We start from the raw sequence: 18,550 nt of genomic DNA, 5'->3' as shown, positions 1-18,550 counted from the left end.
TGTGAGATGCATTGAAACAGGGAATAAAATTATATGCACCCATAAAAAGCAAGTTACAGCCTATTTTTATTTTTCTGTTGGATATATATCATTACATTTTGTTCTAATTAGCTACAAGCAAGCATGTCTGCTTAGATAAGAAGAAAATTACAACCATACAACTGAGGAGGGCCAAGTCTTGACTGTGGTATACACTTGTAATAGACATTCATTCATGCCTATGTGAAAATCCAAACTTGGAGCAATTCAGATGCCTGGCCTGCCTGTGTTGCTTTCTTATAACATGAAGCCTTCAATATTGAACCTGCTTGCCAACCACAATTAAAAAAGAAGATAGGGATTAGGTTTATAGCCTAATCATCTTCCTAGTGGTTTACTATTCCATGTAAACAATGAGTAAATTTCCAGAACTCTGAAATAATAGTAGCCTGAGCATGTTTAATGTAGGCTAACTAACTCTTGCTAATTTATGTAACCAATTACTTCAGATACAATCATTCTAAGACAGAATAAAAACAGGCTTCTATTATACCCAGTAGGGTGACTTGTACCCAATAGGGTAATTTGCACTGCCATAGTTATGTCACTGGAAAAGTACAAGGTGTTTTCTGTAGTTCACAGGAATCAATGGAAAAAGTGGCACAGAACACATGTGGTTCACTGCCCCTTCACTTGCAATCCTCTGTACAGCCTGTGGGATGAGAAGCCTAAATGCATACAGGGTCACAGCCTTATTGTTTACTTAGATACATATGAACCACATTTCTTTGTAGGCATTTCCACATACCACTCAGTCCTCCACATCTCAAAAAATATACTCCAAATTTGAAAAAAAAATATGTATCAGTGCAGGAAGATTACGTCACATTCACACCATGCATTTAAAGCACATGGCTTCCCTCAAATAATCCTGGAAAGTGTAGCTCTATGAGGGGCAAACTACAATTCCCAGTATTCCTTGGCAGAAGCCAGGTGCGTTAAATGTGCGGTGCGCCCTATCTGTGTCTTCATTTCTTATCAGTGCTGCTACAATGCTGAAAATATTCTGTAGGCTTTGTAGTATACGTGAAATATAAAGGAAAACAAATAATTACTACACATCTTAGGAGGTTAATAACAGAAACTACAGAAAGCCTTACTCATCTGTCTTTTATGTAGATAATGTTTTATTTCAAACACAGAGCACTGCCTTGCATAGGTGCAGAATAGCAGTCTTATTTGCAGTATTACTTCTTAAGCAATTAGAGTAGGGAGGGAAGAAAAATGCCAGCATTTTGTACTCAGTTCATTAGGGCTCCACCAAATTTTCACCCACAAAAATGGGTTAGATTGCATTAGATGTCTACTCACAACTTCTCTCCCTGATTTGCAGCTTTAACACCACTTTTTATTTCAAAAAACAAGTGGAGTGCATTGTTCCCGAGGAGATCCCAGCCAGTCGGGGAATCATATTGGCAACATGACTGTGTGACATCATTCCTTGCCTGCCAGGTTTGGCTTTTTAAGAAAGCCAGGTTGGAGTGAGGGAAATGTTTCCCTCTCAAGCAAATTTTCCTAGGACAACAGTTTGCAAGCATATTAGAACATACATTCTCACAGCTGAAGACTGTGTGTGCACACACAGAGACACACACATAGTTTGATTTGATGCTTAGAGTGAAGAAGAACAAGGTGAAAAAGCTTTTAATTTAGTACATTAACACATTGCTTTAATCCATAAAATATATGAAGAACACTTAAGATTTAAGGACAAAATCCATCCCATGCATTGTTATTGCATACAGTTATGCATCTCTTCCACTGAGAAAAAAATATGTTCAAAATTCAGTAGCTTAGATTTAAACTTTGAAAAATTATGAATAGTGTGCAGTTCTATGTTCAGTTAGTTTAGATGGTAAAGCCTTGATTCTTTACTATCCACCCCTCTTACTGACAGATATGATATAGTTGTGTGTCCTAACTTCTTTCTGTAAGACTAAAGCCACCGTGAAGGATTGGGTTGTCTCCCTGCTACTAATTTTACAGACCTCTTCCTGTTTTGGCAAAAATCAGTAGTTATGCTTCTTTCTGGTTTTTCATATTCTAAAACTAACCAAGTGGAAGAGGTTAAAGGATATGCTTGCTCTTTGTGCATGAAAAAAGTGGCCTGCAGTTGTTGCCTAGAAGGCAGCTGGCTGCAAAAGAAGCAGGATGTTTCAGGAACAAATTTATCCTTCTGTAAACATCTGGAAAACGAATCATGTCAATAAAACAAAAAGATCCATTGGGAGGATTTTGCGCCTTGATTAAGAGTTGGTGTAATGTAGCAATGAAGACAGTGTTCATATATTCACTTTCCTGGGAGTAAGCCCCATTGAGTGTTACTTCAGAGTAAACATACCCGTATTTAGGAATATGCTGTAAGAGTATGAGCCATAAAGGAAGGAGCTGCTAGATCAAAATACTGCTTCATTGCTTAACTTATAAGCTGGTTGTAGATGAGCTGCTCTTCCCTCAGCCTCAGTACCACCACAATCTTTATGCCTTCTAGGGATGGGCACAACTGTCCATATGTTTTTCTCATTTTGTCATTTTTCCAAACTTTGTCAGTTATCCGTTCTTCAACATCAGCTAGCAGTTTCTTTAAAAGTCCTCATGAAAATGCATCAGGATTTTAATGCAAATTTCTCCAAATTATTTTTTTTCCTAAGACTGGACCTAATGGTCAGGGGTCCCTTTACCTTTACCTATGTACATTTTAATGCACACTTTACCCTAGTACATACAGTTTTGCACACATTAATTGGCTGGAGAACTGTGCTACAGAATTTGGAATGTGTTTTGGCTTGTCTATTGTTTCAGAAAGTCCAAATTAGTTAAGTTTCCCCTTAGCTGCAAACTGAATCGCATTTCTGCTAGGGTTGGCTCAGGGGGCTTGAGACCCAGGTCTTTGATGCCAGGCCACAAATCTCCTGATCTCTTCCCTCCCCCCCCTCAAAAAAAGCTTTGTTTACAGGACAGCTGGGCATGCTGTAAAGCAGGGGTTACCAACCTAAGGCCCATGGGCCGGAAGCAGCCCGCGGAGGTTGTTTGACTGGCCCCCAAACCGCCCCCAAACCGAGCTGCCCACTCACACGCTGTGCTAAACCGACGCAGCGCAGGGACTCGCTTCTGCAGTGCCAGAAACTGCAAGCGGGTGAGAGATCCAGCTGAAGCAAGATAAACGTTGCCGACCCCTGCTGTAAAGGGTAGTGCTGGTGACACCACAGACATCATCGTAAGTTGCTCAAAGACACTATATACACTTATGAAAATTTGTGTCATGGGCCTCTGCCACAAGTCCTTTAATTACCTAGTAATGCCCCTTCTCCCATCTCTGCAGAGTGGGGAAATAATTGTGCCTCTTATACATTTTGCAGTAAATATAACTTTCCACATTGCTTATCAGCATGTCTCCAGGTATAAATCAGTACAGTGTACTCTTGCTAGAAGGAGATGTAGATAACTCCCGCAGGCATGCTGTGCTTCTTGAAATTCATGATTTCAGTGGAGCAGAAGCCCATATTAGACCCCACAAAATTGTCTTTGATTAGCTGTCTCACATGGTAAACAGTTTTTTCTGGGCCAACACCATGCTGTATGAGTTCACTGGTCCTTTTATACTTGCATAGAAGCTGTTCAATCAACTGTTGTTCAGCTAGAGTTTAGCAACCAATTAGATAACATAACTATGTAACCACTGAGACAGATGGGATTTTCTGGGCCCAGTGTACCGTAAGTGGATCGGGACCTTTGCTGAACCTACAGAAGACACAAGTTTCTTCTCAGTTTCTCATTTTTCCAATATTAAATTCAGTTCTCCACATTTCTGCAGCAATTTGTGAAGTTCTTTAAATAAATATCAAATCTCTTCTAATAAGCCTATTTTCTTATACATTCTGAGTAACGTACACATTTTTTACCAGCAATTTCCTCCAATATAATACATTTCTGTAAGCTATTTTCACTAATGTATTCATTTCACGCACACTTTCCCTTAATGTGTGATTTTGTAAACACTGCATGGTTAGATAACACTAAAAAATTCACAAAAATGTGGATTTTGAACGATTGCTCTTTTTCAGTTCTCATACTCTTTCAGAAAGTGCAGATTTGATAGATTTGCCCTTAAATGCAGACTGAATTGAATTTCTCCTCCATCTCTAATGCAAATCCTAAATCAGGCAAAGAGCTCAAGTGTGACTAAAAATGACAACAGTAAACATCTGGGCAACTTGGGTATATATTTTAAATAAAAATATAAGAAATGAATATCTGAAACTCTTGAGTTCAGTTATTGACTAAAAATCCTGTAAGGTGGGAGCAGGCCAGGAAGCCTAGTGTTTTACCTTTTTTTTTTTAAAGAAAGCTTAGAGTTCAGAACCCCTGCTGCCTGTGGGTCTGGTGCATCTGTGCCTTCTGTTCCCACTTCTCAGCGGCACTGCATGAAACAATAATGTGATGAGGAAACAGTGTTGGGGCAATTTGGAGCAGAGAAACTGCAGCAACTGCTTGTCCCACCTGCTGGTTGTTGTTCTTTTTTGTTCCAAATGCCCCACTCATCTCCTGAAACTACTTTGCCCCACACATAGTTTCAATGCTTTTTTTTAAAAAAGGGAAATGTTAAAAAAAGTAGCCACTGAGTTTTTGTTTCATGTGTATGTGTGTAGTGTGTAGTTACGCACACAGTCAGATATGCTGGCCATGGCTGAAGGGATATGGCATGTTTTCTCAATGGCCCAATGTTTTCAAACATTGTGTCCCAGAACTGCTGTTTTAAGCCTTTGAGAATTTATTTAACTCAGCTGATTTTTGGAACACTCCTTAATTTTACATTTATAATACAGGATCGACAAGCAGTTACTTTACAGCTAACACAGTGAGAGATGCATTTTCTCATCTGTTAAATTTATTAAAAGCATTCCTCTTTCCTTCAGATAATTTAAACATGTGGGGTCTTGGGGGGAACAGGTAATTGAACCTCCTCTCCAGGCTTTAGAATATTAAAGAAATCTTCTTACAAGTTTGCATTAGGTGGTATCAATTTTCCCCATGCAATTTTTGCTGGCAAAAATGTTTTCCCCAACTTACTTTTGTATTTTGGAATTTAAAAACATTAAACAATGGTAACTGAGATAAATAGAATGTTAGCTTTGCTTTTAGGAAGGATGTCACATGCCTTCTATTTTCCAACTAGTTTTAAAGGCACCCTTCCCTTTCTTAATTGCAAAGAATATTGCTGAATTAGTATTCTGAGCCACATGAAAACGCAGTGTGTGTGCTTCTCAAAGTAGGCACTATTTGAGGCTATTTCTAAATGCATTCAGATGTTTGTCATCAGCAGCAGCGAAATGTATGCTTCCTTTTTTTCCCCTCCCTCCAAAATGCCACTTGCTATTTTGTGGCTTCAGATGATCTGTTAGGAACATATTACATTTTGAAGTTCTGGGGTTCATTTTTGCTCTGCATTGAAGTTAAGTTTGTTCCATGGCCTGGCTTACCATTTTCAAAACTGAAGGGAATAAAGTAACATTTGATTGTTAGCTTCACATGCAGGGAGCATCTTGGGCTGGAGAGGCAACAAGTCCTTTACAAATGGTCTTCTGTTCAACATAAATTACCCATTTGGTCACATGCTGGAGAGGGATCCCACAAATATTTGAATTGTGGTATTTGTACAGAAGATCTGGATTTATTATAAGATGCTACTGTATTTAGTGTGCCGATTTTTTAAAAAAAAACTTTTTGGCTATTTATAAAAGTTGGTGCAGTTACTTTAAATTGTTAGCCTTGGGCAAATAACAAAAACAAAAAAAAAGTGTTATTGAAATAAAAACCAAGGAGAAGATTGTGTGAATTTGGTTTGGGCAGATCCCATGATAGGAGGTTCAATGTTTCCATCAAGTTCAGAAGGATTTTTGTAGTGTGCTAATAGTTAGTCTTTGCTGCTAGTACTGTACTGAATTTGTCAACTTCATTGATGTAATACCAGTCATGCCTTCCTGCCGCTATCATCTATCGTTCCTGTGTATAGAAACTAAATTACACATGGATTTATTATGCGTGTGACCTGCTACACCCTAAATTTACCATCCATCTCAATGGAGATTAACTAAAGTCTAGTCCAGATTCCCAACAATTCCTATATAACCAGCATTGGAATGTGATCCACTTCAGCATGATTTCTCCAATGCTACTGTTTATGTTGTGGTCTCATAGATACTAGCCAGCAATCTAGGGAAGTTATGAACTGTGGAACAAAACACAATCACTTGACTGGTGTTGCTTAAAATATTTCTGACAGCCAAGATTCTACAGATTTCCAAGAGATGAAGTGTGGGGTCTTGTCATGGATGCCACATTGCACTTCAGAGAGACTTGGCGTCCTTCCAGAACACAGTGTAATCACAGACTCATAGAATGCATGTCATAGAATCATAAAATTGTAAACTTGGAAGGGACCCAGAGAGTCATCTAGTCCAACCTCCAGCAATGTACAAATCTCAGCTAAAGCATCCATGGCAGATGGCCATCCAAGCTCTGCTTAAAAATCTCCAAGGGATGAGAGTCCACAACATCCCTAGGAAGTCCATTCCACTGTCAAACAGCTCTTAGTATCAAAGGTCTTCCTGATGTTTAGTAGGCATCTCCTTTCTTGTAACTCGAATTCATTGGTTCAGGCCCTAGCCTCCAGAGCAGGAGAAAACAAGCTTGTCCATCTTCTATGTGGCAGCCTTTTAGATATTTGAAGATGACTGTCATATCTCCTCTCCTCTTTTCCAGGCTAACAATACCCAGTACCCTCAACCATTCCTTATGAGGCTTTGTTTCCAGATCTTTGGTCACCCTCCTCTGCACACATTCTAGCTTGTCAGTACCCAGGTGTGGTCTGAGATTCTTGCCATGGCAAGTAGAATGATTCTAATAGCCGTTGGGAGGCAGCCAAATTTGTCATGCCACTACATGCGATATAAATTGATGCTGTAGCCTGTACAATTAATGGATGGCTGGAGGGACAGATTGCTGCCTCTACACTGCCCTTCATGCATTCAGAGCACTGTTTGCACAGGGTCTCGAATGCACATTGAGGTAAAAAGAGGAATAGCACAGGAGAAGCAAAGGAGGATTGGAAGGAGCCACTGCTCTCTTGCTCCCACAACATACAAAAATATAAGGTCCTTCACACAGACCTTATTCTTGTGTCATAATGAAGAAGCCAAAAGGCATACTTTGTGAGAGTAGGAAAAAATGTTTGTTGCTTATAAATAATAGTGAATGCAAAAGAAAAATCAAATGAGAATTAACGAAGTATTTGTTTGCTCAAGAACAGACCTCCCCATACACAGAGTTTTCCAGTAAAATATACAGCTATCTTTCTCCTCTGGCACTAATAACTTCAATACAGTATGCATCTTTTAAAGTTCTGTTCTATTAAATGGGGGTGGGGGATCAGTAGGAATGAAGAAGCCTATTAAATACTGTGAAATAGGAAAGGAAAAAATGATTTTCTTGACCAAACAGTGTTCTACTGTATAGTCCATTTCCTCCTTGTGGTAAACCAGAGTAAAATGTATTGCATTCTTGGAAAATATTGAATGAGCTCACCGGTGTAGAGCCATGGCTCCTAAAACATATTTGAGGAATGAATCCATTTTTCATGAAACTTCATTGGAACTCTTCCATTCAGCTGAGTAAAAAATATATGGAGGCCCATCTTGGAACTCCCCGATATTTTTAAAAAATCATTTTTATAATTATAATTTGTATTCACTTTTTAAAATCTAACAGTTTAACCATGTTGAACACTTATAAACTCTCAATGTATAGAATATAAAAACAAATAAGAAACATTTCTAATGTGAGACCTCATAGTATTATATCTATGAAGAATCAGGTGTCAACAAAAGGAAGACAAAAAAGAAGAAAGAAAATAAAGACATAAAAATCTATAAATAGAAAATAATACAATATTTCTCAAGTACATTCATCAGCATTATTTGAGTGGCTGTCATCTAGTGATAAATATTTAGAGATTTCAGCGAGTCTAGTGTAAGGATGATTATTAATGAACTCAATGCTTCCTTTATTGGATAATGAAGAGCAGTATGTGTTTGTCTAAATGTGAGTGTGAGCAGGGAAAGGATTTGAAACCCAAAGCCTTTTTTCTATTGGGCGATCACTCTAGCCATATAGAGCTATATGCTGTGCGGGGAGGGGGGTGTTGATTATTATCTGGAAAACTTGCATACATAATAAAGTTAAGCCAAGTCTTTGTGAAGTTGTCCGTTTCTTTTTGTTCCCTCAACAACTGTAGTTTATGGGTTAGTTTTTTCAGTAGGCTAGTGTTCCATACACTTTTGATCAAAATTGTTATTGTCATCCTTTTAATTCATTTTTTACCTCTATGTTGTATATGACTTTTTCCAAATAGGTGATTTTTTCAATGAAATTTTTCAATTGAAGAAAATGCATTGTGATTATGACGTGTCTGAAATGGACCTGTGCTCAACTGAAATCATGAATTTCCATTATCCTTCTTCAGGAATAGAAGGGAAATGGGAACATACAACATTAGAAGGGAAATAGGATTAACCAGGCCAGGTGTAAATACCAGAACCCTTGCCACCTTGACCTCGTATGACAATAAAGCAACCATCCTGCACTTTAGGCTCCAGCATCTCCACATACTGCAAGATACAGCACAGTTAAAGGTAAAGGTAAAGGTACCCCTGCCCGTACGGGCCAGTCTTGACAGACTCTGGGGTTGTGCGCCCATCTCACTTAAGAGGCCAGGGGCCAGCGCTGTCCGGAGACACTTCCGGGTCACGTGGCCAGCGTGACATCGCTGCTCTGGCGAGCCAGAGCTGCACACGGAAACGCCGTTTACCTTCCCGCTGGTAAGCGGTCCCTATTTATCTACTTGCACCCGGAGGTGCTTTCGAACTGCTAGGTTGGCAGGCGCTGGGACCGAGCAGCGGGAGCGCACCCCGCAGCAGGGATTCGAACTGCCGACCTTTCGATCTGCAAGTCCTAGGCGCTGAGGCTTTAACCCACAGCGCCACCTGGGTCCCCTACAGCACAGTTAATGCACTGATAATTAAAGTCCTATAAATTCCCATGATAAGTTCAGTGAAACGACTGGTTAAATTCCTACTCAAGCAAAAACTGATGACAAACCAAACTGAAAAGAAAGGCAAAATAAATAGACAAGAAACCCAGGTTCCTTTCCTAAGGCTTACCGCCACCCCGCATCCCAAAGTGCAAGGGTTACTTATTAGCCTGATCTCAAGGTAAGAGGAGGAGATGAGCAAGGCATATTTTCTCACTTAATAAAAAGGCTCTGGTTAAGAGAGAACTTTGGCTTCTAAAATGACACTGATTTCTAATGTTTGGATGAAGGAATAGGCATATGGAAAACAAAAGCAGTAAAAGTTGTAAAGCTAACGTGGATTAAATATTGGGTTTTGCGTTGAATATGTTTTCCTCTCCTTTCTTTTCCCCAGAGGTGTGGAGAAATCTCATTCGATAGCCCAGAGCAGAGTGCCAAATGTGTTCGCATGCTAGGTAAGTGGAGTCCATTCTCTTTAATCTGGAGTTTGGTATGTGGAGAAATATGCACTGTTTTAATGAGGTGTTTCTTTTCAAAGAGTGTCTGCATTTTAATGAGCTTGGTTGGTAGCCATAATTCTTCTGGATGTATAGTTGGCTTTGGTGCAACTGGTATGAATAGTGAATGCATATGAGCACTAATTGATTATAATGAGCCCTCAGTTCACTTGTAGAAAGTTGTTGACAGAGTGATTTCTGACTGTTGGCTACAAAATCTAAATGCAGATTGTGACAAGACACTGCATAGCTGGAACTGCATCTATTTATTCATTTTTGCATCAACTTGCTTTTTTATTATTTTAACTAGGCAACATAAAGAGCACAGGTTCTTACTTTTATCAGTTTTAATTCTGTTTAACAACAAACTGTTTCATATCTAAAGCAGCTTACTTCGACGATCTGATGTGTGCTGATTTTAAGTGAGAAGTCAATTGGGACTGTTGTTAATTTGCTATGAGGAGAGACCGTGTGGGCTGGTGCCTAATAGAACTGGTAGGCTGAGAGGCCAACAGAAGGTGGAGCCAAAGCCAGTGACAATCAGAGCCAACTAATTCTAGTTTTGCCCCTGCTGAGTTCTACAAGGGGCAAAACGGAAATTAAGGAGAAGGAAGTTGACAGCCAGTAAACTGGTTCTAGGTCAGAAGGCAGGCAAGTGGGGAACCTGGCTGAGGACAGAAAGAGGTTTGTACCTCATTCACCCTAATCGACCAGCTTGCACTGGTGAGGAGGAAAGACCATGTGTGAAAACTTCAGTATTTAATTGTTTTATCCATGTTTTCAGACTTTCCAAATAGTCCAGGAATCTATATTATATGCAATGTCAGAGAGGTGGCAGTGTGACAGAACAATCTTAGCACTTGATTCATGCTGCTGGCAGAGGTTATGATTCAGCAGAGGTCCACAACCCTGCCCTACACTAACTGTATTGGCAGCAGTTGGGAAGGAGGGCAGCACCACCACAGTGACAGAAGTCCCTACAGCACCTCTTAAGATATGGGCTGTTGACAAGCTGGTAATGAATTTCACCAGTAATAGCCAGCACAAGTCCCTGAAATGAAGTATTTTGGGGATAGAGTAAGGTTGGCAATGGATCAGCTGAATCTAAACCGACCTGACCCACACCCTGCAATCATAATCTGAGGCCCTTCTTTGTGTGCCTCCTCCATGAGAAAAGGAGGAACGACTCCCCACTTGTGGAATGCTCTCCCTAGGGAGGCTTTCCTGGCACCTTCCTCACATATCTCATGGCTCCAGGCAAAAACATTTGTCTTCTCCCAGACCTCTGGCTAATTAAACAATCCATGGCCTTTTAAACTGTGGAGGGTGGTGTAGAAATTTAATAAATAAATAAAGAATAAACCCACTTTATTTCCCTCAGAGGGGCATTTGAGGAGTTGGGGCAGCAATAAAGTGCTCCTGTGATCTACCCAATGCCTGTGAGATGGAAGTATCATTGTAAATAAGCTGTAGATCACTGATGATACATTGGAGTGGTTTTAGCTGGGAGCTGTAGGTGACAATACAGTGGTACCTCGGGTTACATACGCTTCAGGTTACAGATGCTTCAGGTTACAGACTCCACTAACCCAGAAATATTACCTCGGGTTAAGAACTTTGCTTCAGGATGAGAACAGAAATTGTGCTCTGGCAGCGCGGCGGTAGCAGGAGGCTCCATTAGCTAAAATGGTGCTACAGGTTAAGAACAGTTTCAGGTTAAGAACGGACCTCCAGAACGAATTAAGTACTTAACCCGAGGTACCACTGTATGTGGTACAGTGCTGCCATCCTTCTGGGTCTGCCCTATAGACAATCTTTCCTGAATATCTGTGTGAGCTAGTGAATCAGTTCCCCCCTCCCTATATTGGGTGCATATAAATTGTGTGTAATTTGGCAGTAAGTCTTCACGGTTCTCACAAAACAGTCCATACAGTTTTTCACAGAGAATAAGAGAACAGTGGTACAAATAACTCATTAATGACACTAATAAAACTGTGGCCTTTAGTTCAAGTTGCTCTCTGTGATAAAGTGCAGCTGTACCATGCATTGTGTTCCACACAATTAATAATTTGTGTCCTTTAGTTAGAATAATTATTATCCTCCATTTGGGCATATTCATTATGTAACATTTATGAGATTCTAATTTTGTTAATCAGCTCATTTGTTAACTGGTTACAACTACAGTCATACCTTGGAAGTCGAACGGAATTCGTTCCAGAAGTCCATTAGACTTCCAAAATGTTCAGAAACTAAAACACTGTTTCTGATTGGCTGCAGGAAGGTCCTGCTTCTGATTGGCTGCAGGAAGTGGTATGGCCATGACCTATTGAGATGATCCTCCGTGACCTAGTGCCACATCCAGCAATTGTATAATTTTGAGTTTACAGTGGTACATCTTGATTCCAAAAGCAGGATTGGAATTTTATTTGTAGACCACTCAGCCCACTGCTTAACTCTCAATGCTGAAGTTGATGGAGGTGGTCTTGGAGATAGTGTTGGTGTCACAAATCTGATTGCCCTAGAATATGCAGCACTCCTCCTCACTTGGTTCATTTAAGCAGCACCTCAAAAAGGGTTGGTGTGGGAGTGTTTTTTCTGGCATTGTTTCTGGGCTCTGCTGTGATTTAGTTATAAAATATTATTTTAGTATTTTAATGTTTATAGTTTTTCTCCTGGCATTGATGATGTCAACGTTTGACATGTTTGTTAACTTCTCTGAGTGCCATATTTAGAGCAGAAGTTGTAGGATGTAAGTGAACTACTAATAAACAGTAGAGCTGCCGGGGGGACCGGACACAGCAATTGATGGTGAAGGAACTGCATGGTTGCCACAGGTAGGCTTGAAAGTGTGGAACTAACAAAATGGAACTCAAGGTTTTAATTTAGCTGTGATTGGGTACCCCCCGGTATTATTCTTCAAGCTAATATTCCTGTTTTTAACCCTAACAAATTATAATGGTGACAACAACTAATTTATTACCTGTCCTTCATCAGAAGGCCGCAGGGTGGGTTACAACAGTTTAAAATTCAGTGTTAAAACAGACTTAAAACAAGTTACTGTCAGAGTAACATGGTAACCCAAGTTTAAGTTTTTGTCAATTTTTTAAAAATAACCCTGCCTATGCAGTGCATTCCACTATCCCCATATTGCTGTAACTACTAAAGTGTTCTGCACATCTTGGCTTAGAAGTGCCATTTGCTGTTTGGCCTTGAAAAGCAAAATCTCTTGGCTAATCTTAATCTTCTCATCCTCCACAGTCTTATCCCTCTTATAATCTAGAAAACAGCAACAAAGCTTTTGCCTTTCATTAATAATAATAATAGTAATAATCTTATATCAAGCTCTTTTTCCCCATCTACTTTTCTGTAAATGTGAGTATATGCAGTGTCCTCTTTGTACGCAGCATGAATTGTATTTCTGAGTACGTTCTGGTTGTCTGAAAGTTGGTTGGTAGGCTAGGTAGCCATAGCAACAGGTTTGTCAAATTCTGAAGCTGTTGCTTCTGCTTCTGCTAACTTGCTCTTCTATCACACAGACATAGCCGCTAGCCTGACTTCTTCCTTTAGGCAGAAATTTCTCTCTTTCTGGGGTCCCTACTTCCCTCCTGCCAACTTCACATTGCAGATTTTAGTTATCCCGTCCTCTAGTTTGTGAAATAAGCTTCCTTGTTCCAGATCTCAAATTATTTCCCTCTTTCACTCTGAAGACGCTCACTTCTTCTCATGCATGGTGTTTGCTTGTTTACTTGTCATCACTCACCTTTGTCAAGCTTTTGGTTTCTTCTCTCATCTCTAACACAGAATCTACAGTAACTGCTCCTGCTCATATTCTCCGCCTCTCGTTTGTGTTGACATACCAAATCATTGCATGTTACTTCCTTTATGCCTGAAGAAGCCTGCCCTTCCAGACTGTTTCTCTGGATGAAAACAGATCATGGTATCTGTAAGAAGTGCAGCTTCGTCTGGTAAGCGACTTGTAAAGTAGAACTGAGATCCGCTCATTTGTAAGACCCAGAAATAAAACAGTAACCTGGCATTTTACAATCCCTAGAGTTTCTAAAGGGCTCTTCATTCAGGATGAAAAATCAGACCGTATTAATAGAATGTTATAAATCATCACCATTGAATGTAAGGCCAATTGCCAATGTTGAAAGCCAGGCAGATTTATATGTCAAAATACATTTGTGTTCAAAATTCTGCTCCGAACTAAAGAAACAAAAAACAGGGCTCTTGTGTGTTGTCAATTGGCACAAATACCTGTTATTTTCATCACCTACCATTCGTCTTTTTACTACTAGCAAACTCATCCAAGTGTAAATCCTTACGCAACCGAAAAGGCAACACACACAAATGGAACATCTTCAGCAGGCTTGGGAACCTCAAGGTTTGCAGAAGGACAGAAATCTTTAGAATGAGAAGTCTAAGGGTGTTTGTGAGGAGGAGGCTCAGAATACCCCCAATGAGGACTGAGCATCCTCAGTAAGTACAGAATGCTGGCTGGGTATGTGTGTGTCCCAGGGGTGGAGTAGAATATTTTTGAGCTGGGCAGCAGAGCGGGATTCCTGTTATTTGCAGTCAATGCAACAATGACTAACATTCTGAATGAATGTGCCAAGAGGTGCATGAGATTCCAGGGGCCTTGGCCCTAAACCAGGGGTTTTGTTTCCTTCAGAAAATTAAGGCACAAGTGCTTTTATGAAATATGGTTTATTTACACATATTTGCAACCTGAACCTTTTAGTGGAGAGGGTGCAGATCGTTATACCTCAAGAGTGTCTCTTGTCGCTTCTCCCATAACAGTGGCGAATCTTAGTCTCAAATTTCAGTGGTTGCCCTGTGTGGAGACAAAATTCAGCACACATCCCTTCTTGTGCTCGATTCTAAATCATAGTTGTGATTCTGAATAGGCCCTGGACCTAGTTGAGACCAATCTAACCACCTTGCAACTTGGGACCTCCAAAGTATTGTCATTTGTGGACCTTAAGGTCCTCTGTGGGGCATACCATTGCCCCTTGTCACCCTGGTAACCTCTGCTTCAAAAGCCTCTTGCAAAAGGCACTTTTAATTTTGGTGACATCACACCCCCTGCAACCCTGGCAATTCCCATTTCACAGCTTCAAGGGTCTTCCCATGAAGGGCTAATGTCTGGTCATCAGTACCATTGTGTCTTCAATGACCCCCCCCCCCAGTGAGGCATCACCAGGCTGGCCTCATGAGGAAGTTAGTTTGCTAAATTCAGGACTCTCTGAGCCCCTTTGCAGGCATTGCTTCAATGGCGTTATGGATAAGCCAGCCTTGGTCCCAGTTGTTGAGCTCCCCTTTGTTCTGGGCCCACCAGATCCCTCCCTCACCCCTATCCCCTGCTGCAGTTGCTTGGTCTTCCTTCTAATGCTCCCTTACAGCTTGGGCTCCCCATCCTTCACCTCCTGCTCTTTCTGCTCATCAGAACCATGCAAGTCCAGATAGTGCCAGGAAGGGAGCATTTCACTAGACTACTACCGCAGAAAAAGGGCTGCCCCTTGTTTAGCGTTGCTTAATGGCAACTGGCAACGCTGCCCTTGCATAATCTGAGAGAGATTAATTTTGTTTTAGAAATACTTAAGGAGACATGTATTGGATAAACGAATTGGGATCTGAGGGAATGCTGTGCAGAAGCTTTTCCCCACAGATGCTGTGTCGAAACTGTAAGACTGTTGCTATTTCCTGAATTGATGCCAATTAATTACAGTTGTTAAGTATTGAATAAGCCAGATGTCCTGTGTTATGTCAGATAATCTAGCCTGGCTGTCTCCAGTGCCTGCGTGGATAACCTGACCACAATATGACTATATGGGGGAGGACATGAGTCTTCTTATGCTCCACAGTGAAGCAGATTCTTCTCTCATAACCCACCCCCACCCCTGCCCAGCATTTCACAGATGACCACAGGGAGACATATACAGTATTTGTAACACCCCTGTTCTCAGACCAACAATTAGTGGCCAAACTGAATTTAAGCACACACATGCATGCACCCCACTATTGCACATTGCTCTTCTCTGCTCAATGTATCCTGAACATTTGTTCTGTTCATCCTGGCTGTCTTACATGCGGAACCTTTCAAAGTTAACCTCTTAAACCTCTGCTGACTTTTTGCAAACTTTTTCAGCAGGGGGCCGGTCCACTGTCCCTCAGACCATGTGGGGGGCCAGACTATATTTTGAAGGGGGAAAATGAATGAATTTCTATGCCCCACAAATAACCCAGAGATGCATTTTAAATAAAAGGACACATTCTACTCATGTAAAAACACGCTGATTCCTGGACGATCCGTGGGCTGGATTTAGAAGGTGATTGGGCTGGATCTGGCCCCTGGGCCTTAGTTTGCCTATCCATGTTTTAAACTCTAACATGTGAAGTGGTGGGATTTGCACATAACATGGTGCCTAGCGTTTCTGGGTACGTGTGTCCACTAAAACATTGCATCCTGTCCTTCCAAACAGTTGTTCTTAAATCCCTGGGATGGAACTAAAAACGGCCACTTATACTAACAAGTAAGGGTATATATTCAATGGCTTGGATCCAGAGAAGTGCCAACAGAAGGGGAGTAGTAGTAGCAGGGTTGTTCCTGCAATACAGGAGTATGACAAAATTGGCATGTGTTAATTTTTTTATATAGATGCCTCTTGTGGGTGGATTGAAGATGGCTGATGGCTGGGGTCTCACCAGCACTTTCCAATCTGCCCAGCATCCCTAAATAAAACATTTAAAAGTAAATAAAATAAATAGTTTTTAAAGGGGGGAGGAATAGGAGTTCTGGAGCTTGGTACAAAACACCTGGCCCTCCAATACCACCCCCTAACAATGACCATGAGTAGAATACCTTTTTGCAATTCATTAAAGGTGTCTCCATCTGATTTTTGGCAATGTTCCCACGTCACAGCCCACCCCTGTTTAGGAAGGCCCACCTGCCTTCAGAAGCTTTGAGAGTGGGGAGCTGCCAAAAGAGAAGGTGGTGGTAAAATCTCCTTCCACCAATCTTCTTGTAGTGCTTCTGCTAACAACTTTTTACAGGTCACATGATACAGCTTTTTTCTATGAGTTATATAGGTTTTCTGATTTGTTTCATTTTTCTACCAATAGTTATGCTACTACTGATTTTAGTATTTTCATTGTTCATGTTATTGTATTTAATTGTTTCTTGTTTTAAGATAGCTAACCTTTGTTCCATAATGAAGAAATATTTAATAAACACTAATTTTAAAAAGCAGATAAATATTAACAAAAGAATGTTAGGAGTGTTCCCTGGAGTCTCCCCAAAGGCAAAACTGGGACAGGGATTTTTCTGACAGGAAGCAATTGGCTTACTGGGAATGCCTCATGCCACAGATTTAAATCGCAAATGATTATTTGATTGTGCTTTTTGTCTTGTGGCAAATTATCGGATTCCTCAGTGGAAAGGAGGCAAGGCTACAAAGTGACATAAATTGTACTTCGTTGTTTGCATTATGTGTTTGTTTTTAAAGAGATGGTAATGAAAACCATGAAAAAACTAAACAGACATGAATAATACCTCCAAAGCTTATGAAGTGTTGTTGTTATTGTTGTTGTTTGTGTCCCAGGAGCAGATAGTTTAGCACTGGACAAATTCCATGGCTGCTTCTTCAACTAAATTGTTAGAATCTGCTATTTCACTTCTTAAAAAAAAAAAAAAAAAGATTCCCATGGCACAAGCATGGGCTTGTGCTACTGAAATTATAGGAATAGGTTCAGCTCAGCAACATCTTCGGTTGGATCCAGACCTGCTTTGCTGGTCACAGAAGCAAGTCTGATCCAGGAGGACCTCTTGCTCCATGCACAAGATGTCCCCACTCGTGCAAGTGAGGCAGATGAGGCAATAATTGCTGATTTCCCCTTTCCTCGAAGCCCCACCACCACCTCCAGAGGGTTCCAGAAGTTCCCCCAGCCCCGCAGAGCACATTTTCAGGAGCACCAAGGAACTGTAAGGGTGAATTGAGGAGATTGTTTTCTCCACTACCCTATCAGCTGTGGAAGAGTCCAGATGAATAGGCAAGGGAAGCAGCCAGGGAGGGAAGAGGATACTAGTTGCACTACTGCCACAAATAAGAGGATTGGGGCGGAGGGTCCAGTAGTTTGGCAGGGGGAATTGACAGCAGCAGGACCATACTGAGAGCCCCTTAAGTCCAGGACATTATCTCTCAAACTAGAAGCATCATGCTTCTGAAAACCAGTCTCTTGGGGTGTGTGAGCAAGAGAGTACAGTTGTATTCATGCCCTGCTTATGGGCTTCCCGCAGGCATCTGCTTGGACACTATGAGAACAGAATTATGGATTGGATAGCCCTTTAGACAGACCTATGAATTCTTCAAATGGTCCAGTTCCATATGCATAGCATCATAAGGTCCCACCCAAAAGGATTGTAGCAGGACCCAGTAGTTATGTGATGTTATATGGGGGGGGGACTTGTTACGTGGGTAAATAAAGACGAGAAGCCTGTGGACCCACAATACTTCTGTTATGTAGACTATTTACTGTTGTGGCAGATTTTCTTCAGTGGACTCTTTAGGGAATTGCACATGTCATCTGCTTTATTATTTAGGAGCCAGAAGAATTAAAACCCATGTGATTCTAATTATTAACATATTTCCATTTTTTTAATGACAGAAGGAATTGCAGCAGCATAAATCTGGTTGTCTAATTTCATCTGCTGTCATCTGTACGAAAACAAACTATATGCCTTTGAAGTCTATCTAATATGTGTTATGGAAAGAAATGTCACCATAATTAATTTCAAAAGACTTTGGGCAGAAAGCATCATTGTTGGACTTTTATTTCAGTCTACTTTCCCTGTACTGTGATGGGATCTATGTTCTGTCAAAGAGCAGCCATTTCGGTACTTCAGCTGTTTCAAAATGTACACTGTTAA

At 40.7% G+C, this 18,550-nt stretch overlaps 1 protein-coding gene across 3 annotated transcripts in view; it reads left to right on the top strand.

Annotated features, from left to right (window-relative positions):
- The window catches only part of PDE7B (phosphodiesterase 7B), a 155,849-nt gene that overhangs the window by 62,857 nt on the left and 74,442 nt on the right, over positions 1 to 18,550 (top strand). For 2 of the 3 annotated variants that reach the window (XM_081907190.1, XM_081907191.1), the window contains exon 2: positions 9,522 to 9,582. In XM_081907190.1, coding sequence (XP_081763316.1) covers positions 9,522 to 9,582 — 61 coding nt within the window. Of the gene's footprint in view, positions 1 to 9,521; positions 9,583 to 13,425; positions 13,590 to 18,550 lie in introns of all 3 variants that reach the window. The other variant, XM_081907192.1, reaches the window with a different exon arrangement.

The sequence above is a fragment of the Podarcis melisellensis genome (assembly GCF_964234715.1).
Source record: "Podarcis melisellensis genome assembly, chromosome: 3".
Taxonomy (NCBI): Eukaryota; Metazoa; Chordata; class Lepidosauria; order Squamata; family Lacertidae; genus Podarcis; species Podarcis melisellensis.
Note: the sequence above shows the minus strand (reverse complement) of the source record. Positions and strands in the feature narration are given on the sequence as shown.